At 41.7% G+C, this 26,387-nt stretch overlaps 1 protein-coding gene across 7 annotated transcripts in view; it reads left to right on the forward strand.

The window, feature by feature from the left end:
- Nucleotides 1–26,387, forward strand: part of SIK3 (SIK family kinase 3) — a 251,927-nt gene that overhangs the window by 182,629 nt on the left and 42,911 nt on the right. For all 7 annotated transcript variants that reach the window (XM_059416600.1, XM_059416604.1, XM_059416626.1 and 4 more), the window contains exons 5-6: nucleotides 19,623–19,747; nucleotides 20,305–20,428. In XM_059416600.1, the coding sequence (XP_059272583.1) occupies nucleotides 19,623–19,747; nucleotides 20,305–20,428 (249 nt within the window). The remainder of the gene's footprint in view (nucleotides 1–19,622; nucleotides 19,748–20,304; nucleotides 20,429–26,387) is intronic.

Raw genomic sequence — 26,387 nt, forward strand, 5'->3', positions numbered from 1 at the left:
TGGGAAGGTCAGTGAAGAGGCTGCGGAATGGCCAAATCCTACATAAAGGTGGTCATAGTAGACTTGGAAAGGAAGACGAGGGCAAGAAATAAGAGAGAGAGAGAAAAAAAACAAAGGCTTTCTGGAGGTGGATAACCAATCAAATATCTGGGCTGGGAAGAGGGAACTGCCAGTCACAGATTGTGGAGAAATTGAGAAATCAGATTTTCTTATTGATGGAGTGTATTAAGCTATCAAAGGAAATGGTGTTGTCTTGTGTTTAATGCTATTTGAAAGCAATTTTAATTCCTGTCCCCAAAGATGAAGTAGAGAAATGTCTATATTTATAAAAGACTGCCTCAGAAAAGACCTAAATGTAGTTGGCTTAGTCCCTGAAGCAGACTTATCTGAAATACTCAGACGTTATGAGAATGTTTTGAAAATTGTGGAAAGTTATTATTTTTTTTAACCTAAGGAAGTTGGAAACTTTTCTTTCTAAATGTCGGCTCCCAGAATGGTCTCCATGAGATAGTTTCCACTCCGGTGTTATTGTTTTAGTTGGCAGTCAGGAGACAGCAGAGATCTGAAGTACAACTACAGCAAAGCCAGTGTTTTGGAAAGAATTTCCAGAGTGCATGGATCTAAGGTACTGTGGAAATTTTTGACCTTAATGCGGTGAGATCTAGACTGTTTCATTTTTTAAAAGTGGGAAACTAAAACATTCCACAAATCCACTGACCTTTCACCTTCAGGAGGAAGATGCTGAGACACCATGGTAGAGGGAAGAAAGGTGGCGAGGGTTTCTGAGAACCCTTCCCCAGTGTGGTAGCTGAGAATGTCCCTGACAGCCCTAAGAAGGTGGTTATGAATATGCATCACATCAGTCACATCAGTCACAAATTTTATGTCATTGGGGCACCTGTATGGCTCAGTGGGTTAAAGCCTCTGCCTTTGTCTCGGGTCATGATCCCAGGGTCCTGAGATCCAGCCCTGCATCGGGCTCTCTGCTCAGCGGGGAGCCTGCTTCCTCCTCTCTCCTCTCTGTCTGCCTCTCTGCCTACTTGTGATCTCTGTCTGTCAAATAAATAAATAAAATCTTTAAAAAAAATTTTTTAATGTCATAATCATAACACCTTTATTCAGGTTATCCTGTGTACCTCCCTGGCTGGCAGGTAATAAATTGAGACCCAGAGAGAGGCCATGTCACTTCCTTGAATTCATGTCATCACAGAGCCTGGGAATCATGACGCCACAGTGTTGCTCTCCCCCAGAAATGCTGTGTGACCGACAACTAGAAGGTGCTAACAACTTTCATGTATGTGGACCCTTGGGAAAATACAGTTTGAAAGTGATCTCTTCTGCATCCTGTTCCACAGGCTGGAGCTTTACAAACGGAAAATGAACGCACCTTCGTTTAGAAGGCATTTTTTGGTATACGCAGTTGATTTATTTTGTGTGAAAAAATTCTAGAGTTAAAATTCAAATGAACATATTTTTGTCAGTCATAGTCATGGTTCTAGGTGATAAGTAGGGTCTTAATGATCTTGAAAAGTGAGTGCATCCTGCTGAGATCAAGAAAATGTTCTGTTTACAGGCCCTCACTCCCAATAGCTATGCTCCTGGTACAGAAGCATTGCTTCTCGGGTTCTCCCACTGTGGTTTCCCTAACACAGAGGGGGACAAACTCACACAGGGTGAGGGCAAGTGTGGGATTGATGAGCTAGTCTGGAATGGTTCACCTTTTAAATCACATGCTTTATTTTTAAGTTCATGCACGTGTTGTACTCTCGACATACTACATTTGTTCTAATACTAAGATTAGTTAGCTTTATTTAACATAGAAAAAAATTAATGTTCCAGCAATATGTGTTTTCTTTAGCCTTCATTTTCACATAACTCTTGGCACACCGCAGCATTATGCCCGAGGTAGTTCGAGAAACTTGAGAATAAAGAATTTCTTCTCCAACTGTAGGCTTCTTTTACACAAACTTTTTTGTTAATTGCAGATCATTTGTTTGGGGGATAGTTAGAAGTCAGTAAATCAAGTGATGATTTAGGCCTCCCCACCTCTCCCTACCCCACCTCCTTCAATGGATTAGTTTGAGACCCTGTGAGAGTAAATCCAGGGAGTCTGCCTGCCAGCAGGGAGCTAATGAGCAGGCTTGTAACACATTCAGTCGGCTGTCTCGGTGAAGTCTTCAATCACCACGGTGGTTTTGACTGTGTAGTTCATCATTTTTTGTTCAATTCACATATAGCTATAGTGGACCACTGGACAAGGTAACGCATAAGGGGCACTGATGTCAAAATTGCGTTAATGAAAATAAAAATGGCAATTCAGCAGTGCTTGAAGACCAACTTCACCCAATTCATGAATTGCCTTCATTTGATCACTGTTCTTATCTAGCACATCACGGTCTTTCCACGACTTCAAAACCCACAAATTTAGACACACAGACACAGACATGTACACATACATGCAGAGACACAGCATCCAATTTGCTTTATTGGGAATAAAGACAATCCCTGTTCATAATGTTTTATTTGCACAGAAGTACTAAACCTGCTTACCCATTTTGCTGCTTTAAACTAAAACATGAAAATAATTCAGATAAACAAGTTTGTTCTTCGGGTTAAAAAATTTAAGCATTTCAAATACCAGCTCACGAAGAGGTTTTGGCTATTTCAGACATTATAATCTCAATATGTATGTGGCTTCTAGCTAAATATGACAGAACAATTTGTAATTAGCACTTTTAATTAATTAATTTTTCAAAAGCTTTTATTTATTTATTTGACAGAGAGAGAGCGCGTGTGCGCACAAGTAGGGGGAGCAGGCAGGGAGAAGGAGAAACAGGCTCCCCGCTGAGCAGAGAGCCCAATCTCAGAACCCTGGGATCATGACCTGAGCCAAAGGCAGATACCCAGCCGACTGAGCCACCCAGTTGCCCCAGCACTTTTAATTTAAATAAATTAGTGAGTCACATATAAAATGGGAAATTTTTTTCTTAAATAACATTTATCATTTTTTTTTAAACCTAGGTATGCTTAACCTATAACATATTTGTCTTAGGTGTACCACATAATGATTCAGTACTTATATGTACTGTGAAATGATCACCACAATAAATCTAGCTAACACCCATCATTTACGTAATTGCAAAAAAATTTTTTTTCTTGTGGTGAGGACTTCTAAGATCCACTTTCTTAGCAACTTTCAAATATGCAGTACAGTATTGCTGTTGTCACCGTGTTATACATTACGTCCTCGTGATTTTTTTTTATAAGTGGAAGTTGGTACTCTTGACCACCTTTGCCCATCTCACCCACCCCCATAGCTGCCTTTGGCAACCACCAGTCCCTTCTCTGTATCTATGAGCTTGTTGTTTTTGAAAGATTCCACATGTAAGTGTAATCATAAAGTGTTTGTCTTTCTCTGTCTGATTTACGCACTTAGCATAGTACTCTCCAGGTCCATCCCTGTTGTTTTGAATGGCAAGATTTCATTCTTCTTATGGCTGAGTGATATTCTGTTATACACAGGCACACGCACATGCGTGTGTGCATATGTGCGTGTGTTCCTTTATTCACTCATTGACATACACTTAGGTTGTTTCCTTGGCTATTAAAAATAATGCAGCAATGAACATGGGCGAACATATATCTTTTTGAATTAGGGTTCTCATCGTTTCAGATTGATACGGAGAAGTGGACTTGCTGTGGGATCATATGTTAGTTCTGTTTTGAATCTTTTGAGGAACCTCCATACTGTTTTCCATGGTGGCTGCACCAGTTGACATTCTCGCCAGTCGCTTACAAGGTTCCCTTTACATCCTCGCCAACACATGTTATTTCTTGTCTTGTTGGTACTAGCCATTCTAACAAGTGTGAAGTGATATCTCATTGTGGTTTTGATGTGCATCTCTGGTGATAGGTGATGTTGAGCATGTTTTCATGTACCTGTTGGCCAACTGTGTGTCTTCTTTGGAAGAATGTCTATTCATATTTTCTATTTGATTTTTTAGTCTACTGTTTCTTATTGTTTTTGCTATTGAGTTGTATGAGTTCTTTATATATTTTAGATATATATTACCAGATATGTGATTTAAAATATTTTCTCCCATTCAGTAGGTTAACTTTTCATTTTGTTGATGATTTGTTAGAAAATACAAATATAACTTGCAAAGAATTTTTGAATCAGGTTTTAATAATGTGCTAGTGTAGGATAAAATACCTTTCTTAAAGTTAGTTACTTCTTTATCATTAGTTATACAAAAATGACAAAATTATTTTTTAAATTTTTTCCCTGGGATTCTTTTTAAGGTAATATATTCCTTTGAAAGGAGTTTGTGAGTCAGAAAAGTTGGAAAATACTAGGTATTTGTATGGTTAAGCCAGTTAGTTTTCTTTATATTCTAGTCCAAATATAACTTTGTGGGTGGAGCGATGTTCTTGTTTGTTTGTTTTTGGTCAAATTGAGAGAGTCTCTAAACTCTTAACAGACTCTTCTTCAGGAAAGCCTCTCTTTTCTGTCATATGCCAGTTGTCCCTGAACTTTCCCCTGAAACTCATTCCTTGCTTCTAATTATATAGTTATACACGTAATTATGTCATGTGTGCCCTGCCCCCCCCCCCACTGGACTGACTGCTCTGCGAGGTGAGGGCTATGTGTCTTTTGTTCACACTGGTCCAAGAACTCATTAGTGGTCCCTCAGGAACTTGGGGAGTACCCTACTCTGGTGACCATATTTGCACATTACCTTTTAGGCGGGTTATTTGTTTTTGTGTTTCCTCTCATTTAAATTATGTTTATTTTGGGGGCACCTAGGTGTCTCGGTGGGTTAAGGCCTCTGCCTTCGGCTCAGGTCATGGTTCCAGGGTCTTGGGATTGAGCCCTGCATTGGGTTCTCTGCTCAGCGGGGAGCCTGCTTCCCACCACCCCCCTGCCTCTCTGCCTACTTGTGATCTCTGTCTGTCAAATATATAAATAAAATCTTTGGGAAAAAAAAGTTATGTTTATTCTGTAAGCTTTAACTTAAGAGGGTATACTCTTACCTGTTTTTAATTTCTCAGTGATACCTTATAACTTCTTCTGTGATAGTCGTATCTCCTTTCTCCAAAAGTAGGCTTCTACTTATTAGACCATATGTCTTCATTTTTAATTTGGGAAACATTACTACTGTACCTAGATACTGTATTCTCATTTGGTATCTTTAGTTTCTGTTGAGTATTTAAGGGGTGCTTCTTATGGATCATGATGAATCAGAAGCACACTCAAATTTTGTATAGAATGCTCATCTGTCAATATTGGAAACTTAACTGATTGAAGGATTGGACTTTCATTGTTCTAAGTGATAGGATTTAGAATTACGACTATAATAGCAGATATTTAATGTATTCAAGAATTCCAATGAATACTGTTTGCAGGTCTTGCAGAAAGCTTCTCATTACAGCCCTTTCCTTTATATGTCTTCTCAGTACTGAGTTTGATGAGAAGATCCCATGTTGGGGAGAGATTTTGTTTTTTGTGAGAAAAATGAGAAGGGTTGAGGTAGTGCTATCTGTAATAGAGTGGAAGGGATTGGTTTATTACCTCATTTGAAAATAGCTGAGTTCAGTGATCCTAACTGCTGAGGCATTTTAGAGCTTTAGGGGGAAATTCATAAGTCACTCTTTGAAAATGCCAGTGTAATGCAGGACCAGCATTTTTATTTTTAAACGTTCACCTTCCACAGAGATGGTATTATGCTTTATAAATACATAGTGCTAGAAATTGGGGAGGGTCAGGTCTGGTAAGATTAAGTGACAGATGTGGAGCAGTCCCATGTATGATGTCATAGCAGCACGTGCAACAAGGTACTATACTACTTCTCTAATACGTAGGAGGTGGACACAGTCTGTCAGTACCATGCCCATTACCCTCTCCTCCTCTAATTCTGACCTGCCCTCGTTTCTTAAACTAAACCAAATATCCTCCTTCCACGACCAAAAAGGAGAGCTGATTACTTGATTCTTACCCACACCGCGCCCCCTACCCCCCTCCCCACCCCATCCCTGGTGAAGGAATTTCTCTCGTGTATAAATGCTCAGGCTGTGAGTCAGTAGTTTTTGGCATTACTTCTCCACTAGCTCCTAGTCAGGAAGTTCAGCCAGGGGTTGGAGTGATTGCTAAACACTGAGGACTTCCCAAGACCCATTTTTAAGACTGAACTAATATTGTGACTCCTGGGAACTTTGAAACTCATCCATCCTCACTACCGTAATTCCGAGACTCACACAGTTGACTGTTGTTTTGCACAATTCCAAATAACACTGTTGGGTCACATGATTTCTAGGCTAGTGGTACTGTGTAGGAAAAGCAAGATTAGTTCCTTGTCTGTGTCATGTTCCATTTTCACAGTCCGTACAGCCCTCTAAATCCTGTTTATGTAGTGCGCTTTCTGGGGTGTTTGGTTCTTTGAGTCATTTGTAGCAAGACTACTGACAGCTTGTCTCCTTCACTCCTCCCCTCCCCTGAGTCCACTGGGAAATTAATCAAGGGCCCAAATTATTTCTTTTCTTAGTCTTTGTCTATAATTGCAAGTGAGGAATTAGGGTGATGAGTCCTCAGAAGCTTTCAGGTTTTAAAACATGGAGAATCTGGTCATCGTGTCTTCTGGTGAGATTGTTTATTTAGGATAAATAAATATTTTCCCACTTTACTTTGTTCCTCTGCCCCCTACTTCTGAGCTGTTTACTTACAACGGCGAGGAAGGGGAGTACAAGTTAACATTGGAGGGGTTGGCTGTCTATTTTAGCTGTGCTGTGTTAGCTTAACAGACATTGTGAACACTGGAACTGGTTGTAGGCTGTGCCTAAATTGTTTACATCTGCTTTGCATTGCTTCCTGGTCAGCCAAAAACGAAGTCAAGGGTGTTGCTCTGAAGTGGGGGACCAAATAAGAAAATTTCCTCTTGCAGGCCGTCCTGATTTTTAAATTAGTGCCATTCATTCTTTCCTGTTTTCCCTTACCACACAGACATACCCAGTTGATGATATGCTTACTTCTAGGGATACGATATCTCTGACCTATACAGCCCCAGGCTCCTGATCTTGCCTAGAACAAAGAATTTCAAGTCTCAAAATTGATAGTAAAGTTCTGGTATTTAAACATCCCTCGAAGACAGACATGTGGTTCAAATTAAAGTCTGTTGCTCTGTATTATGAGAAGGGGATAGAATATACCGTTTCAGCCTGCAGACAAATGGTAACCAAGAGGAGTGTTGGGGACTGGAAGGAGACTTAACAAATTACTTTAGGAGCCACTTGTGAGGGGAGAAATAAATGACCATAGGCCACATGAAGAGAACCACCCCACCCATATGGCTTCTGTTGTGTGGGTAGGAGTATCCGTCTTAACCGGTTTCTGCTGCTGTTTTTTTGGGTAACTTTTTAGGACATTCATCATCTTAATGTCGAATCTGTAGATCGTAAGTCTTTCCTGTTGCCAATGAACAGTCGGGGACATAAGGGATCTTGATGGGCATCTTCGTACCTGAGAATTTTCTGGAACTATTACAGAATGTTCACCACCATATGTGTAGTTACCCTGTGACCATACAAAGTTATAATCCCACTGACTGTATTCCCTACATTGGATTTTTCATCCCTGTGACTTACTTATCTTATAATTGGAAGTTTGTACCTCTTAAACCCCTTCACCTGTTTCACCCGCTTCTCCAGCCCCCTCCTGGCTGACAACCACCAGTTCTCTACATTGACGGGTACGTTTCATGTTTCGTTGTCATTTGTTCATTTGCTTTGGTTTTCAGATGCCTCATGTGACTGAAATTGTATGGTATTTGTGTTTTTCTGTCTGACTTATTTCGCTTAGCTTGATACCCTCTAGGTCCATCTATGTTGTCACGAATGGCAAGATTTCATTCTTTTTTTTTTAATGGCTGAGTAATATTCCACAGTATGTATCTTCTTCTTGATCCATTCATCCATTGATGGAGACTTGGGCTGTTTCCATATCTTGGCTATTGTAAATAATGCTGCAATAAACATAGGGGTACATGGATCTTTTTGAATTACTGTTTTCTTTTTCTTTGTGTGAATACCTAAAAGTGGAATTCCTAGATCGTATGGTTTTTCTATTTTTAGTTTTTTGAGGAGCCTCCATACTGTTTTCCAGAGTTAGCTGTATTGGTTTACATTCCCATTAACCATGCACAAGGGTTCCCTTTTCTCCACATCCTTGCCAGCACTTGTTGTATCTGACTTGTGTAAGATGATATCTCACTGTGGTTTTGATTTGCATTTCCCTGATGATTAGTGATGGTGAACATCTTTTCATGTGTTGGCGATCTGTGTTTTTTTTTTTTTTTTTCTTCTTCTTTTTGGAAAGTGTCTATTCGGGTCTCTGCCTGTTTTTAATTAGATTACTTAGGGGTTTTGGTGTTGAGTTATGTGAGTTGGTTATATATTTTGGATATTAATCCCTTCTTGGACATCTCACTTATCAATGTCTTTTCCCATTCAGTAGGGTTGCCTTTTCATTTTGTTGATGGTTTCCTTCACTCTGCAAAAGCCTTTTTGTTTGATGTAGTCCCTTTTGCTTTTGTTTCTTTGCTTGGGAAGACATATCCAGGAAAATATCACTAAGGTGGCTGTTCTTGAATTTACGGCCTGTGGTTTTCTTTTAGGATTTTTATGGTTTCAGTTCTCACAGGTAGGCCTTTGGTCCATTTTGAGGGGTTTTTTTGTGTGTGTGCATGGTTTAGAAAAGTGGTCCAGTTTCATTCTTTTACATGTAGCTATTTGGTTTGCCTAGCACCATTTATTGAAGAAATGGTCTTTTCCTCATTGTGTTCTTGCTTTCTTTATCATAGATTAATTGACCATGTAAGTATGGGCTTATTTCTGGACTCTCTATTCTGCTCCATTCATCTCTATGGAGGTTTTTGGTGCCAGTACCATTACTGTTTTGGTTACTATAGCTTTTTGATATAGTTAGATATCTGGGATATCTCTTTCTCTTTTAGATATCTCTTTCTCAAGATTGTTTTGGCTATTCAGGGTGTTTTGTGGTTCCATACACATTTGAGGATATTTTGTTCTAGTTCTGTGAAAAATACTGTTGGTATTTTGACAGGGAGTACACTGAATCTGTAGATTGCTTGGGTAGTATGGGCATTTTAACAATACTAATTCTTTCAGTCTGTCAGCTGATAGAGCTTTGCATTTATTTTTGTCCTCTTTCATTTCTCTCATTAATGTCTTACAGTTTTAAGAGTACAGAAATTTGATCTCCTTGGTTAAATTTATTCTTAGGTGTTTTATTCTTTTTGATGCAATTGTATATGGGATTGTTTTCTTAATTACTCTTTCTGCTATTATTAGTCTATAGAAACAATAGATTTCTCTATGTTGATTTTGTATCCTACAACTTTACCAAATTCATTTACTAGTTCTAGTGGTTTCTTGGTGGAGTCTTCAGGGTTTTTTCTAGAGAGCATCTTGTCATCTCCAGATAGTGCCAGTCCAACTTCTTCCTTACCACTTTGGACGCCTCTTGTTTCTCTTTCTTGTCTGATTGCTGTGGCTAGGATATTCAGTACTTTTCTGAACGAAAGTGGTGAGAATGGACATCCTTGTCTCTCATTCCTGATCTTAGAAGAAAAGCTTTCAGCTTATCACCATTGAATGTGATGTTAGCTGTGGATTAGTCATAGACAGCCCTTATTATGTTGAGATATGTCCCTTCCATACTGTCTTTGTTGAGAGTTTTTATAATGAATGGATGTTGAACTTTGTGAAATTATTTTCTATATCTATTGAGATGACCATATTGATTTTTAACCTGCATTTTGTTAATGTGGTATATATTGTTGGTTGATTTGTATATATTAAACCATCCATTCGTGCTCGCTTCGGCAGCACATATACTAAACCATCCATGCATCCCTGGGATGAATCCCACTTGATCAAGGTGAATGATCCTTTTAATGTATTTTTCAATATACTTTGCTAAAATTTTGTTGAGAATTTTTACATCTGTGTTAATCAGAGACATTTGTTTATAGTTTTTTTATTTTGTAGTATCATCTTCTGGTTTTGGTATCAGGGTAATGGCAGGCCTCATAGAATAAATTCAGAAGCATTCCTTCCTTTGCTATTTTATGGAATAGTTTGAGAAGAATAGGTATTAATTCTTCTTCAGATGTTTTGTAGATTTCATCTGTGAAGCCATCTGGTCCTGGACTTATGTTTGTTGGGAGTTTTTGATTACTGATTCAGTATAATTACTAGTAGTTGATCTGTTCATATTTTTTTGTTTGTTTGTTTCTTCCTGGCTCATTCTTAGAAGATTATATGTTTCTACTAATTTATTCATTTATTATAGGTTGTCTAATTTGTTCGCATGTAATTTTTTGTAGTAGTCTCTTATAATCTTTGGTATTTCTGTGGCGTTGGTTGTTACTTCTCTTTCATTTCTGATATTATTTATTTGAGTCCTCTTTTTCCTGGTTAGTCTATCTGAAGGTACATCAGTTTTATTTATCTTTTCAAAGAACCAGATCTTGTTTTCATTGATCTTTTCTATATATTTTGATTTCTATTTCATTTACTTCTGCTGTGATCTTTGTTATTTCCTTCCTTCTACTAAGTTTGGGCTTTGTGTGTTCTTGTTCTTGTTCTTGTTCTTTTAGGTGTAAAGTTAGATTGTTTACTTGAGATTTTTCTTGATTCTTGCGTTAGACCTGTATCACTATAAAATTTCTCTCCTAAGTGCTTTTGCTGCATCCCAAAGATTATGATCGCATGTGTTTCCATTTTCATTTGTCTCCAGGTATTATTTTATTTCCTCTTTGATTTCTTTTTTGACCCATTGGCTGTTTAGGAGCCTGTTGTTCAGCCTCCATGTATGTTTGTTTCTTCCTGTTCTTTTCTTGAAATTGATTTCTGCTTTTATACTGTTGTGATTGGAAAAGATGTTTGATATGATTTCAGTCTTCTTAAATTTATTGAAATTTGTTTTGTGGTCTAACATGTGATCTGTCCTGGACAATGTTTCATGTGCACTTGAAAAAAATGGAACACAGAAATTCTTTATAGGGCTTCAGGCCTTTCTTTGACTTCATAAGTACACTTTGAAACTATAAAGTATATATTTAACTTTTTGAATATACATTGACTCTAGTCTCTTCTTTGCCTTAAGTTTCTGTTATTTTTTTATTCTTATAGTTTACTTCTATTGAAGTTGCCTCTCTTCATTTTTTTCCTGTATGTTGCACCAGTGTCTGGTCTGGTAGTGTTCTTCCTGAGCCACGTGAGCTAAACTCGAGCTTATGATAGTGTAGTTATTTGACTTGTGTCCCTGAACTAGAATGATCCCAGGTTGACATGAGTTGAGGAAATAGAGTACCCCAGTATTCCTTAGGATGATGTTAATTCTAGAAAACTAAAAAAAGTTATTAAATACAAAGTGACTGTGGTTTTAAGAAATTGTTAGGCTCTGTCTATTCTCTGGCTCATTACTTATGGGATTTGAATAATCAAAAGGTAATAGTTAGAAAATAAAATATGTTCTAAAGTTAGGGGAGAGTTAAGATTATTTAATTGAAAGATTTGCCAAAATTATGTCAACTCTCAGTTATCCAATTTTGTCTGTTTTACTATCTGAGTGTTTTGTTTTTTGGGTTTTTTTTTTTTCCCCTTTCTCCTCTTTCTTCTGGCCATCCAAGTTAGTTAGTTTCTTTCTTTCTTTCTTTCTTTCTTCCTTTCTTTTTGGTTTGCTAGTTTTATTAATAAACCTGTTTACCTGAGGTTGGTCGAAAAGAAGAGAGATCTGAAATCTCCTCAATGATGTTCTTTGTTAGCAGCTCATCTTAAATTAGGGAAGATAGTAACATTATAGAAAAAAATGGATTTTTAAATTATTTATAAGTAATAGTAAGGATATGAGTCTTTTATTGTATGGGTTACAAATGTTTTATTTCATTTTATGCTTGCTCATTTTACTTTTTTTTTTTTAAAAGATTTTATTTGTTTATTTATTTTAGTGAGCATGATCATGTGAGCCAAAAACGGGACAGAGGGAGAGGGAGAGAGAATCCCCAGCAGATTCTGAACTAAGTGTGGAGCCTGATGTGGGCCTTGATCTCACGACCCTGAGATCATGACTGGAGCTGAAACCGAGAGTCAGACGCTCAACTGACTGAGCCACCCAGACGCCCCTTTCATTTTGCTCTTTTTAAAACATCTTTCAATGAATAGATATTTTAGTATAATTTTGATGTAACCAAATTACCACTTTTTTCTTTATGATTAGTGTTTTTGTTTATTTAGAAAATCCTTCCATCTGCTGAGGCATTACAGATATTCACTTTATTTTTTAAAATTTAGTAGTTTTACCTTTTGCCTTGAGTCTGTGATCCACCTGGAATTGATTTGAGGCTTAGTGTGAGGAAGGTGTCCTATTTAATTTTTGTTCCACATGGAAAACCAGCTGTTCCTATGCCATGTGTTGAAAAATTCGGCCTTTTCTCAGTGATATATAGGTCTTACAATTCTTTCCAAAGTACTGTTTTTAAAGAAACATGCAGTATGCCTCAAGCACAGTATGACTTTGGGAATTACATAAGCAGAATGAAGCATTGAGAGTCAAGAATAAAATGAAAAACAAAATGTAATAACTAAGGAATTTGGAAGTTGTGTGAAAAGAGTTATGGGTTGTACATTTACCTCAATGTAAACCTACATAAGATGCTGAAAGCACAGTTGTGGGTGTGGGATTTGAGGGCACCCAGGCTGGCATTATGGGCTTGGCCTTGTTCTTGGAAATTTTTTTTAAAACTTCAAATATGGGCGTGTTACTTAACAAGCCTCACTTTCCCAGGCATAAAACAAAAATAATGCTCCTCTTAATGAGGTGATAAGTAACATGCCACTGTCACCCAGCTTTCAACAGAGTGTCCTTTACAAATGTCTTCTTACTTTATTCTGTATGGTCGAGAGTACGGCATAAATGGGGAAAGTGCTGCTCTGAGCGAGACCAGACGGGTCTGGTTCTAGGTCACGTCAGATACCAGACTTTGTCCAGGATTGTGCCACTTGGCTCCATGGCCGGGTGGCTCCTTTCTAGGTACCTTCAATGAATTCCCTAATAGTTGAGAACCATCATTTGTCATCAGACTTGGTAAGAAGTGCCTTACTGTGCTCACAGTATGACATCTAGGTGATTCGGAATGAATCTGGATTATGTCTGTACAACTTCACATTTCATTAAAACAAATAGAAATTCTGAGGGGAAATGATGCCGTTTCTGATCTCGAGTAACAATCTCACCATAGTTTTCGTCTGTACGAAAGACACAGGTCACAAACTACTTGGGTGACATCATATATTACTATGAACCACCCTTTCCTTCTTTCACGTGCTTTTCTCCTGCCTTAGCTTCCTCGTCGTAATGATCTTTCTCTCTGCTTTTGGCTGCATCCTCTTTCTCTTCCTGTACCCATAGAGTAGGAAGTACTTAGGAGTACCTTCTAAGCCTTAACTCCCAGCCCTCCTCTTTTCTGCACTTATTCTTCCAAAAAATTTTTACCCATTCAATACTATGACTTAGTTCCTCAGAAAATCTAACTTGAATTTCTTCTCACCTCCTTTAACTCAGGATAGAACAAAAATATATATTTTTTTCTTCCAAAACCAACTACTACTGTCTAGACTTCCATGTGCCCACGCTACCCAGATGTGCATGGTCATACTGTCTGCTTTCGCCTCCTTTTTATCTGTGTGTTCAATCTGTCTTCAATTCCTGTCCAGTTTTTTCAAAATATTTTTTGAACTGTCTTTCTCATTTTCATTACTTCTGCGTTATCACAAGCCTTCCTGTTCACCTCACCTCTAATCTCGTCTTGCTTTCAGGTTAATTTCAGTGCCTCACCTGTCCGCTCTAAAAGCCACAGTGCCATTAAGCGTGGTCCTCAAACTGCTTCAGAAAGAGTTCCTTTTTGTTTGTTTGTTTATATTCCGATGTGTAAAGTATGTCCAGGAGATCCAGTAGGGCTGAGGCGAGGTTTGTGATCCCTCAACATTTCTAAAACTGCACTGGTGATTCTGTGTACAGACAGGATGAAAATCAGTGATTGGGAGAGAAGGGGGTGGGATGAGGGTGTTTATGATTCAACGTAAGTAATTATCAAGATAATAGTTTTTTACTTGGGTGGTGGATTCTCTGGTGCTCATTGCATTGCTGAAAATAACCATTTCTAGAAGAAAATACAGGGATGAATCTTTACAACCTTGGGTTAGGCAGTGGTTTCTCCGATATGACACCAAAAGCATAAGTGACCTTAGAAAAGGTCAGATAAACTGGACTTCATCCAAATTAAAAACTTTTGTGCACCAAAGGACACCATTAAGAGAGTGGGAGAAAATATGCAAATCGTATCAATGGACTTGCATCCAGAGAATATAGAGAATAACTCTTACAACTCAGTAATAAAAAGACAACCCAATTTAACAATGTGCAAAGGACTTGGATAGACATTTATCCAAAGAACATCTATGAATGGTCAGTAAGCACATGAAACAATGCATAACATGATTAGTCAACAGGAAAATGCAAACCGAAATCACAGAGAGATACCACATACCCCCACAGGATGGTTGTAATTAAAAAGAAAATGGCAGTAATAAGTATTGGCAAGGAAGTGGAGAAATTGGAACACTTGTACATTGTTGGTAGAAATGTAAAATGTGGCAGCCACTTTGGATAAAAGTTTGGTCAGTTCCTCAAGAATTTAATCATACCATATGAGACACACATACACACACCCGTAAGGATAGATATATATACATATGGTATAAGTCACCATATATATATATATATATATATATATATATATATATATATATATATACACACACACACACACACACACACACACAACCCTAAGAAATGAAAACATACACTCACAAAAAACATATAAGAATGCTCATAGCAACATTATTCATGGTACTGAATAGTGGAAATTATCAACTGGTGAGTGGATAAATAAAACACAGTATAGCCATGCCATGGAATATCACTCGGTGGTGAAGAAAAGAGCAAAGCACTGATTGATGGATGATAACGCATGGATGAGCTTTGAGAGCATTATGCTAAGAAACAGAAGCCAGACACAGAGTCACGTATTGTATGATCCCTTTTATAAAAAATGTCCAGCGTAAGCAGATCCGTGGAGACAGAAAGCTGATTAGTGATGGCTTGGGGCTGCACTCATTGGTGGGAGAGTTGGGGGAGAAATGAAGATTGACTGCTGATGGGTACAGGGTTCTTTTTGGGTGATGAAAATGTTCTAAAATAAATTGAGGTAATGGTTGTACAACTCTATGAAAATATTAAAAGCCACTGAACAGTACATCTTAACTGGGTCCTTTTATGGAATATGACATTTATCTCAGTGAGGCTAGAGAAGAACAGTCTGAGTAAAAACAGGCCATGTGTGGGGCAAGGGGGAGAGTGTGTCCCCACCTGCCCCTTCCCGCCTCCACAACAACCCAGCAGTGGGGAGTTACTTCCCGAAACTACCAACAGAACCCAAAACAGATTGGTTTGCGTTTCAGCTGCTTTCATTTTTTCCTTCCAGTCTTCTTAAAATGCCCCTCGAAGGTAAGCAGCCAGAAGAGTAAGGAGGAGGTGTGCTTCCCGTTCCAGTGGTTCAGTCCCTGGAGTGTGGATTAGAAGGAACTAAACTTTCAAAATGAGTTCCGGACTTAGTATGTTAATAACTTGAGGTTTCCCCACATCAGTCACTTAAATTTTCAGAAAGTAAGTTACATTATCGGCGAATGGACAGTGGGCTGGCCAGAGCTGTACCCCACAAGACACACAGCCATTCTGAGGTCACATGTGAAGCCCTGGGAGGAGGCACTAGCGGGGAAGGTGGGGCCGTAGTCGCTCTCTGTGAAGCTGTGAAGTTATAGTGATCTGTGTTGAAGCGAGGCGGGGAGGGGTGTCGTATTCCGTGAGGTTTGGTACATTAAAGAATGAACTGGGATACCCCAGGATCACTCATCGGAGGAAGCTGGCTTTAATGGGAAAAGAGGAAGTGTCCTAGCAGGCAAGGAGAGGCGGATTTTGCATAAATGTGCAGTTAGGAGTGGGAACAACATGTGGTGTGGTTACGGGGGACCCCTTGACAGGTTTGAGAGACTAGAGGATTTCTGATTGGTGTGTACTAGGAAACAAGGGCAAGCAGGTGTGTGTGTGGCGGGGCGGGGGGCGGTTGTTGTTGAATCTTGCTGAAATCTTGCTGTTGATCATCAGTGTAGCTGTTGAGCGAGCCCCCCGGGTTGCGACACACCGCCGAAGCAGGTGCTTCCCCAGATGTGGATGCCAGCAGTTGTTGGACCTGGAGTGCATCATTCATTCTTGGGTGGTCATTTCCCATCTTAACGCCTCATAGCAATCTAAGCTTGTAGCCTCCACTGGAAATGGTTCCCTTTGAGAGTGTTTCCTTTGTAAAGATTTCCTGTTTGCTAGCTGGAATAAACACGCTCATGTCATTAAATCTGTGCCTTCCCTTCCCCGGCAGACTAAACGGGTTAAATGGTTGCTAATTGTAGGTAGAGTACCCATGGTTCGAAATGAGAAACGTCCTGTATATTTTAAAGCTGTTTATTGGGAAAATTTAAAACCTACTGCTTTTACTTAATTGGTTCGCTTGTTGTGTTGTCCATTCAAAATACAAAATACTCCATGATTCTCTCCTCTGGACTTTGCTAAGCAGTCCCACCAACGTCAGCGTGCTTTTGTTATGACAGACGCCATCTCCACGTCTCTTCCACGTGGAACAGAGGAGGGCCAGCCGCGGAAGAGGACCTGAGGAAGAAGTACACAAGCCAATTAAAACAAAACAAAACAACTAAGGGTCCTCTTTCAAGAAAATTCTCAAAGACATCTGCTTTGCTGAATCTCATTTGTTAGGATTTTTAACAACCTGTCCTCAGTCTCACAGGAGAAATATTAACAGGGTTCAGCGCATGCAGACTTTAGTAAATTAAAGATACTGGGTTTCAAAAGTTGTAGGTTGGTTGGTAGAGCTATAAGTGCAGTTGCATTCGTAGTTGACATTTAGTAGGACCCTGTTGTGTTTAAACACTAGTGGGTCGCTGGGTGGCTCAGTGGGCTAAGCCTCTGCCTTCGGCTCAGGTCATGATCTCAGGGTCCTGGGATCGAGCCCCACATCGGGCTCTCTGCTCCGCAGGGAGCCTGCTTCTTCCTCTCTCTCTGCCTGTCTCTCTGCCTACTTGTGATCTCTGTCTGTCAAATGAATAAAATCTTTAAAAATAAAATAAACACTGTTATACTGGGTAATTGGAGAGAGTGAGATTATTCTTAAGGAACTAGAGAGAGTGTGTGTTTTTCAGGAGCTAGAAGAATAGGATATATATAGGTGGAAATAACCAGAATAGGGGAGAAATACAAAGTAGTAGGGGAGTACAGAGAAGGTGGACGATATCTCCTGTGGGAGGTCAAGGAAGAATTAGCAGAAGTGGTATTTATTTCCCATTGATGAAAGAGAATATTTGATTTCTTATGGGAGTAGCTGTAAATGTTTCTAATGGTGGCTCTGACCTCTAAGCCCCCTGTGATCATTACGTTAATTTTAGAACTGTAGGCGGGAGGGCTAAGAGGTAGAGACTCTAGCCAGTGGCTGGCTGGCTGCCTTTATAAGGATGAGAAGGCTCTGGGAGCCAGAAAGTGACAGGAGGCTTGGCCTGTTTTTATTGCCATTTCGTTCAGTGACCCTTTCTTGAGTCCTGCTGTGTGTGAAAGCACTGCATGGAAACGGGTAAATCCAGCTGTCATCCCCCCATTTACTCACTATTGGAGGGGCATAAACACATAATACAACTAAGCATAAGATAAGGCAGAGTAATTGGGACCTGGAGGTATAACGAAGGACTATGGAAGCACAGAGGAGGAAATCACTGACACAGTCTTCTGTGATGGAAATCAGTTAAGGCTTCATACAGGAAGTAATATTTGACTGGGCCTTGGAAATGCGAGATCTTTCAAATGTAGGAAATAAAGCAAAAGGCATGGCACAGAGAGGAAGTAGCCAAAGGAAGGCACATGAACACAGGATGTGAGTAGTCTAGCCATACTTGAATGGCCAGGAGAAGTTGGAAAGGTGGACGGGGCTTGAAGAATAAGGCTCAGAGGGTTAGACTCTTTTGTGAGCAGACAGCAGCCCCCTGTGTTTTTGAGTGAGGAGTTGACACAACATGATTTACGTGACTGTCCCCGCACTGTGAATGGGTGGCCTAGAGGGAAATGAATTGATGGTAGTGAGCCATGCGTAAGCCTCGGTCAGAGAGAACACGAGTGTGAGCTGAGCTGGTAGGAATGGACATGGATTCAGGACACTCCGTGGTAGAAGTATAAACTGTAATAAAACCAAAAGTTTTATTACAGTTCGGAGGGAGAAGGGAGACTCCAGGCTCCCCGGAGCTGGGATGGCAGTGCCATCAACGAACATTCATGGGAACGTGAGGAGGAGAACAGATTGGTTTTTGGAAGGTGGTGAGTAGGAGCTCTTTCTTCCCAGGTGTATTAGAGGTTCATATCAGGAATCTAAGAGAGTACCAGGACCAGAGATAGAAACTTCAAGAATTTCTACCAAACAAATGATAATGGAAGCTATGGGACCAGAAGAGGCAGCCTTAGCGAGGAGAGAGAGACAAAATCAGCACAGGCCTTACAAGAACACACGTGCTGTGGAAGGAAGAAAGGAATAAAACGAGCATGTGGAGACGGGTTTGTCCAGGGGAGTAAGACTGCAGAGGGGGGAGTAGGGAGGCGCTGGGCATTTTCAGGCGCTATTACCTCAGGGAATGTGGTAGGCCTAGGGCTGGGGAGAGTAGGCTGGCTCCCAGAAGAGTCGTTCTTGTAAATATATACACAAAAGTATTCAGAAGTCAGTGGCTCTCTGTCCTTTGGCCTGCCATCTTTGCTCATTTCCTGAGCATTCTACTCCGCGTCTCACCTCTCCTGTCTCCCATCGGCTCCTAAAACCGCGGAAGGGGAAGAGAAGTAGGGGGGACGCTGAAGCACAAAGGGCCTTGGAGTTCAACAGCAAATGTTCCTGTTTCAATGTGTAAATAAGTTGCCTAATCTTACTTTTGAATAAGCCACCTTAATGATAATAGCATCACTTTTATCTAAATTTTCAAGTCTGTGTGTCTCTAGTGTTCATAAATGTGTTTGTCATAAGAAGTAAAAATAATAGGAAGAGTCTGGCTCCAGGTGAGTGGGTTTACAGGTGTCACTGATTCTGACGCGGCCTTAACATCAGTCACTTCCCGATGTCACTTTTGTTCTGAAGGCAATAGGCGTGTCGGCCGCCTTCGTGCAGCTTTCTGAGGGCAGCAGCGCTGGTTCTGCTCACGCAGGCCTGTTGCATGTCCTTCAGCTAGCCGGGGTCTTCGGCGTCTGCAGCTCCCTTTCACCAGTGTGTCGAGTTCCAGTGGCTGGTTGGAGGATTTCTAAATGGTTCCTCTTCCCATTGGATCCTCACATTCAATGTGCCTTTATTCGGTGACTAGAAGCTAATAACGTGAGTTGTGTCCATGTGTCTTTCTAGATTTTGGCTTCAGTAACCTGTTCACTCCCGGGCAGCTGCTGAAGACGTGGTGCGGCAGCCCCCCCTACGCGGCGCCCGAGCTCTTCGAGGGAAAGGAGTATGACGGGCCCAAAGTGGACATCTGGGTAAGTACTGCCCTCCCCGAGCCCCCCGGCTGGTGGTTCTCCTTCACTGGGAACAGCCGCTGTCACCCTGGGGAACCACGAAGCCTGCACACGAATCGAGACCTCGACCCCTGTGCTTTGAGTTCCCAGTTCCTCGCACAGTCTTTCCTCCAGCTCTTGTCTTACGGACCAAGACGAGCTGCAGATGTCAAAATCCCCCTTTTGCATCTGCAAAAAAAAAAAAAAAGCCCAAGAGCAAGCTTGGGTGGGTGCCCTTGCCAAGAACAGAGATTCTTTCTGTCGTTGCCACTTGCCTTCTCCCTCAAGGCTGAGTGCGGAGAGAAATTCTAGATATGTTACCCCAAATTAATGTCTGGATGCAAAGAAGAATGTTAACTATCCAAAGATGATTGGCCTGGCCTTGACAATGCCTCATATTATTTCTTACAAAGAAAGAAGAAAAAGTTTGTTCCATCATCTTGTGCATGACTCACCACCATCTTCATACACATACTATAATGGCCTCTTTTGTTTCCTCTGATGCAATTAATTGTGTGTACTCTCTGTTTGGGATGCAGAGCCTTGGAGTCGTCCTCTATGTGCTTGTGTGTGGTGCCCTGCCCTTTGATGGGAGCACACTGCAGAATCTGCGGGCCCGGGTGTTGAGTGGAAAGTTCCGCATCCCATTTTTTATGTCCACAGGTAAGGGAGTTACCAGCACGTAGCAGGGACGGGGTCACAGAGAGTTAGACATGCTAAGTCCTCGCAGGAATTGGGTGACAGAGTATGAACGGCCCATTCAATAGCTTTTCTTAGCGCCAGTGAGCTGAACCAGCGCCTCTGGAAGCAGGGCTCTCTGGGAACATGGCGTACAGCCTGTGGTGTCCGGCAGCCCTGCCTGAGGTGGCCTGAGTTTGGCCCTGGTGCCGCCTACAGCTGCTTGTGTCACATGGCTGGCTGACTGCTAAGTCTGCCTGAGCTTTGGTTTCCTTATCTGTAAGTGGCTGGCAGTTGGGTGAAGGCGTTACTGTGAAAACTGAACTAAATAGTTTGTGAAAAGAGTCGACAGGCCTATCACGTAGTCGCAAGGCAACAAACAATCCTGCTTCACCCCTGCCCTTCACCCCACTCCCACTCTTTTTCATGGGACTATTTCCATTTATGGGGGCCCCGTCGAACTGTGGCCATCAATGCCCAGGATGGAGCAGGCTTTGCTTCTCAGTCTTGGTACCACCACATTTCCCACTTCCATGACATGTATCCCCCAGACTCAAATAAAAAAGTGGTTTTCAGATGGATGGTCAGTAACCCTCGGAAAGCTGTAACCCTCCAGACACTAGCTACCCAGAACCTACAGTGTTTCCTCACCATTGCTGTGAGAAAGGAACAGCCCAGAGACCGTGCTGGAAGCCGTCTAGTTCATTCTGCCTCGACATGTTTTCAGGTTTAAGGAACGACACACGGAGTGTATGACCCATGTTGGCGACAGTATTAGCACAGGGGAACTGCCTTTTAAAGTAAATAGGGGAAACTTTTTCTAGATTTCACTTTAAGTCTCCTTAGCTTTAATGGCTATGGTCTCCTTAGCTTTAATGGCTTCATAGCGTGTCTGATAATGGTAAGTCCTGTGAGAAGAATAAAATAGAGAAGGGGGTCAGGGCTGGTGGGCAGGAGGTTATTTGAAAAGGTAGAGGAGGTGAGGGAATAAGCCAGGCAGCCTGAGGGCGAGCTTTCCAGCCAGGGGGAGCACCCAGGGCAGAGGCCCCTGGGAGGGAGTGTGCTGCAGTGTTCAAGAATCAGGCCCGGGCCTCTGCGCTTGAAAGGCGTGACAGGGACAAGAGCGGTGAGGTCAAAGAGGCGAGAGAGAACGTGCTTTTAGTCAATGGAAAGACCTGAGTTTTTACTTGGAACCAAATACAAAGGATCAAATGGTATTGACAGAAGAATGATACAATCTGACTTTGGTTTTTTCCTAACTTTTATTATCAAAATTTTCAAACACACAAAATAAGTCCAAAGTGTGTGACTGTGATTGTTCTTTGTTTTGTTTTTTAATCATTTTGGCTGCTCTGCTGGTTAAAAGGGTTAGGGGCTAAAGGAAGGGAGACTTGGGCAGTCATCTGGTGGCTCGTTCCCAGACTGCATGTGGAGGTGGAGACGGTGAGAAGTGGTCTGATTGGAGAGATACTCCACGCTGTGTGGCAGGCACCGTTCAAAGCAGTTTATAAACACTGACTCATTTCGTTATTACAGCAACCCTGTGAGATACAGAAGTCTGTCACCCCCATGTTACAAGTGATAAAACTGAAGCCAGGACGTGGTTAGCGATTTTCCCAAGATAGCACAGCTACAAAGTGGCTAAACTAGAATTTGAACCTAGCCAGTCTGGTTCCAAGAGCATTCATGCTGGATTTGACATGGAAGGAGTCACTAAAGTAGCTTAAGCAGCTGGAGGGAAGGGCTTACTGCTGACTGAGATGAGGGTGACTAGGGAAGGATACTGAATTTTGGCGCGATGTTTTAGATCGTGTCGTCTGAGACGCATGTTACACCTGTAGGCTGAGATCTGGTGTAGCCTGTTGAATATAGGGCTGTGTAGCTTAGCTGAAAGTCGTGGACCAGGGATGTCCATCTGTGACTCATCAGTGTATCGGTAATATTTAGAGCTATGAGATGGGATCGCTTTGTAGGTAGTGGTTATAGAGAAGGGGTCCAGGGACTCATCTCTGGACCATTCTAATGGTCAGAGATCAGGAAGATGAAAAGGGATCGGCATGGGAATCACCAGCGAGGTAAGCCAGAGGGGCTGCTGTCCTAGAACAAAGGAATGTATTTCAAGGAGAGGGAAGGAGGAACTCTGCCAGGTGCTGCTGACAGGTGGGAGGAGATGAGAGGGAGTGGAACATTGGATTTGGGAAGGTGGAGATCAGCACCGGCATTCACTGGAGGACAGCTTCCGTGGAGGGGCAGGAACACAAACCTAACTATGTGGCCACAACAGAAAGGGACTGGAGGGCAAATGGTGGAAAGAAGTAGACAAAGCTTTTCCCAATTTTACTATAAAAGGCAGCAGAGATAGGCTCCAGCAGCATGCTTTGGCCAGTCATGCGTGATCCCGTCATCATCAGCCCGGTGTCCTCGGTCCTTATCTGCGTGTCTGCCCAGCGGACTTACGTTCTTTCTTTTTTAAAAATGAACTTTACTTTTTAGGGCACTTTTAGGTTCACAGCAAAAGCGAACAGAAAGTGCAGCCAGTTCCCATATACCCATGTTCCCTCGCAGCCTTCCCCACGATCAGTGTCCTTCCTGTACCAACGTAGCACATCTGTTCCAGTCAGTCATCCTGCATCAACACCGCATCGGATTATCATCTAAAGTCTGTAGTTTACATCAGTGCTCACCCGTGGTGTCCACTGTGTGGATTTGCACAAACATATGATGACAGATAGCCACCATTACACTCTGATACAGAGCGGTTTTACTGCCCGAAGAATCCTCTGTGCCTTTTGGCCCCCTCCCCAACCTCTGGTAACCACTGATCATTTTACTGTGTCCCTAGGTTGCCTTTTCTAGAACATCATGTATAGTACTTGGAATTCCACAGTATGTGGTCTTCTTTCACGCAGGAATACGTACCTAGGGTTCCTCTCTGGCTTTTCAGGGCTCGATCACCTTTTCTTTTCAATGCCAAATAACATTCTTTTTGTGGATTTACCCCATTTATCCGTTTACTTGCCAGGCACCATGGTTGTTTCCATGTTTGGGCAGCGATGAATAGAACTGCTGTAAACTGTGTGCAGGTTCTGGTGTGGACCGAAGCTTTCAACTCTTTGATAGGCAGATACGAGGAAGTGTGATTGCCGGATAGAAAGGAGGAATATGTTTAGTTTTTTAAGAAACCGCCAAGCCACCTTCCAGGGTAGCTGCCTCATTTTGCATTCCCACTCTGGTGAGTGAGCGTCCCCCTGGCTCCGCAACCTGCCCAGCAGGCTGTGCTGTCCACGCTCTGGAGTTTTGCCGCGCTAACGGACAGATGCGTGGTGGTTGCCTGTGATTTTAATTTGCAATTCCCTGATGATGTATGATGATGAACGTCTTTTCATAATGCGTATTTGCCATCTGTCGTCTTTGGTGACTTGTCTGTCCAAGTGTTTGGCCCATTTTTAAAGAAGGTTGTGTGTTTTCTTATCCTTGAATCACTCCCTACTTGCTGAAACACTTTTTTCTCACTGCTTCTCAGATACCACATTCTCTCGTTTTCCTCCTGTCTCTCTGGATTCACCTTCTCCTTCATCTGTGCCAGATTTCTCTTCCTCTGTTCATCTTTTAAGTCTTTTCTTCTTTCTACGTTCTTTCTGAGCCATCTTACCTGCCATGGCTTCTGGGAGTACTGTGATGCTCCGCCCCTTGTTAACGCCCAGTCGGCTCTCGGGCCCAGACCTCTCCTCTGGGCTGGAAGGGTGACCTGTCCCCCCATTGCTACTGATCAACGTCACTTTTACATTTTGAATTCACATCAATAGAAACATTTCAAACCTGGCTTGAACTCCCCCCATCCCTATCCTTGGTTGCCTATCCTAGTAAATGGTGGGTGTTGCCACCCGAGCAAGGCAGAAACTAGCCTGATTCCTCCCCTTCTCTCACCACTGTCACAGCTGACCAGTTACCAAATTCTGTCTGTTCAGCCCTCCTTTCCTGTGACCACTTCCTTAGGGCTTCTTGCCCAGATGAGAAATAGCCAACTAACGGCTCCCGTCCTGTCCCTCCCTGCTCCATCCTCCACATGCTGCCTGAGGACTCTTTCTGAAACAGACATGTAAAAACAACACACACACACACACACACACACACACAGATCTGGTCATAGCATTTTCCAGCTTAAACTTTTCAGTGCTTTGCCCCCGAAATGGTTTGCCTCTAGGCTAAAGTTCACTCCTCAATGTCGCAGAGGCACTGACTTTCAAACATTTTGACCCTGACCGTAGTAAACAATATCTTTTATACTGTGACCTGGAACATGCGTATACCCATACTCCTGAACGGAAGTTGCTTTCCAGAAGCAAAACTTGCCTTTCTATGTGCAGTACACTCCAATATATTTTATTCTATTACATTAAAAACTGTTGATTATAACTTACTAGATTGATGTCATGACTGTTGTTTGAAAAACAGGGGTCTAGAAATGCCTTGTGATCCGATGCCTGCCAGTCTCTGTGTCTCAGCCCCCACTGTACACCTAGTCAGCCTGACTTCCCTCCAGTTCCCTGAACTGGTGATGTTCCGTGGAGCATTTCCCTCTGCCCGGAATACTTCTTCCTCCCCCAACCCGACTCCACCCACTCCTGTATTCTAGAGTAAGAAATCAGATGTGCTAGAAAAAGAATTGAGATAATTTCCACCAGTCTTCAGATCTCTGGGTTTGGTTTTGCTTTGTTTTAAATCATGGGACTTACCAAACTTTTTATTGTAATTACTTCTTTTATTGTACATCTTCGGCACCAGACTGAGCTTAGAGAAAATATAGATGAAGCATGTTTTTTCACAGTTGTCTAGAGCCTAGCGTAGTATCTGGCATGTAGCAGGACTTAGTAAATAGTGAGTAGATAGTAAATAGAATCCTATTTAAAACCCTCCAATGGCTTGCTTTTCCACTTAGAATAAAGTTCAAAAAAGCCATTATCATGGTGGCCAACAAGGCCCAGCGGTGACTGGCCGCCTCTTTCACATCATTTCCTGCTGCCGTGGACACAGGTTCTGAGGTTACAGAGGCATCCTTGCCATCTCTCAGACTAGCCAGGCACACACGTTCCCGGTCTCTCAAGTATCCACATGGCTTGCTTCCTTGTGTCACTTGAAGTTTCTGCTTCCAAGCCTCCTCAGAGAGCCCTTTCTCTTTCCAGAACTCTGCTTCAGTTCTTACGTACCTGTACCACTGCCTGACCTCATCCGTGGATCGCGTCCCTATTTGCTATCCCACTGCCTCTTGACAGCATAAGCTTGTTTCTGTTCACTGATGTGTTTATTGTATTTATTTCCAGGGATTGGGACAGTGCCAACAGTAGGGACAGTAGGCACTCAGGAAGTGTTCGGTAAATGAATGAATGAAGGCCTGCGCAGGTTCATTAAAGTGCTATCGAAACTCCTCCAGAATGTACACTGGCATTCAAATAATATCAGTAACAGCGATCGATATTTCTTTAGGACTTTCAAATTGACACAGTATTTCCTATACTTGGGCTAATTTGAGCTGGATAACTGTACACTGGAACTGATATTGATACATACTATTTTAGCATTGTGCCAATGAAGTTTAAAGAAATTGCTTGGTCTGCCCAAAGCCACACAGATAATAAATGACTAACCTCGTCCTTTATTCAGTTTTGTTTGATGACACCACACTGTTGCAAAGAAAGAGCAAGATAAACAAACCACTTCCTCTGCTTTTCCAGTGTCCACAGTACTTCCTGTGAGCAACTTGGATTCCCTCCGCCCTCCACCCCCGTCCCCTTGCATTCCGGCAAAAGATTGGTACTCTAGCCTTGTCAGAACGGCTTCAGATAGTGGATGCTGGTAAAAAAAGTTTATCGTGCTGCCAGCCACATTTGCCTGTTAGTGCCTAGAAATAAATTATATAGCATTTTAACTACTTAGAACTAATATT

Source organism: Mustela nigripes, chromosome 1 (genome assembly GCF_022355385.1).
Source record: "Mustela nigripes isolate SB6536 chromosome 1, MUSNIG.SB6536, whole genome shotgun sequence".
Taxonomy (NCBI): Eukaryota; Metazoa; Chordata; class Mammalia; order Carnivora; family Mustelidae; genus Mustela; species Mustela nigripes.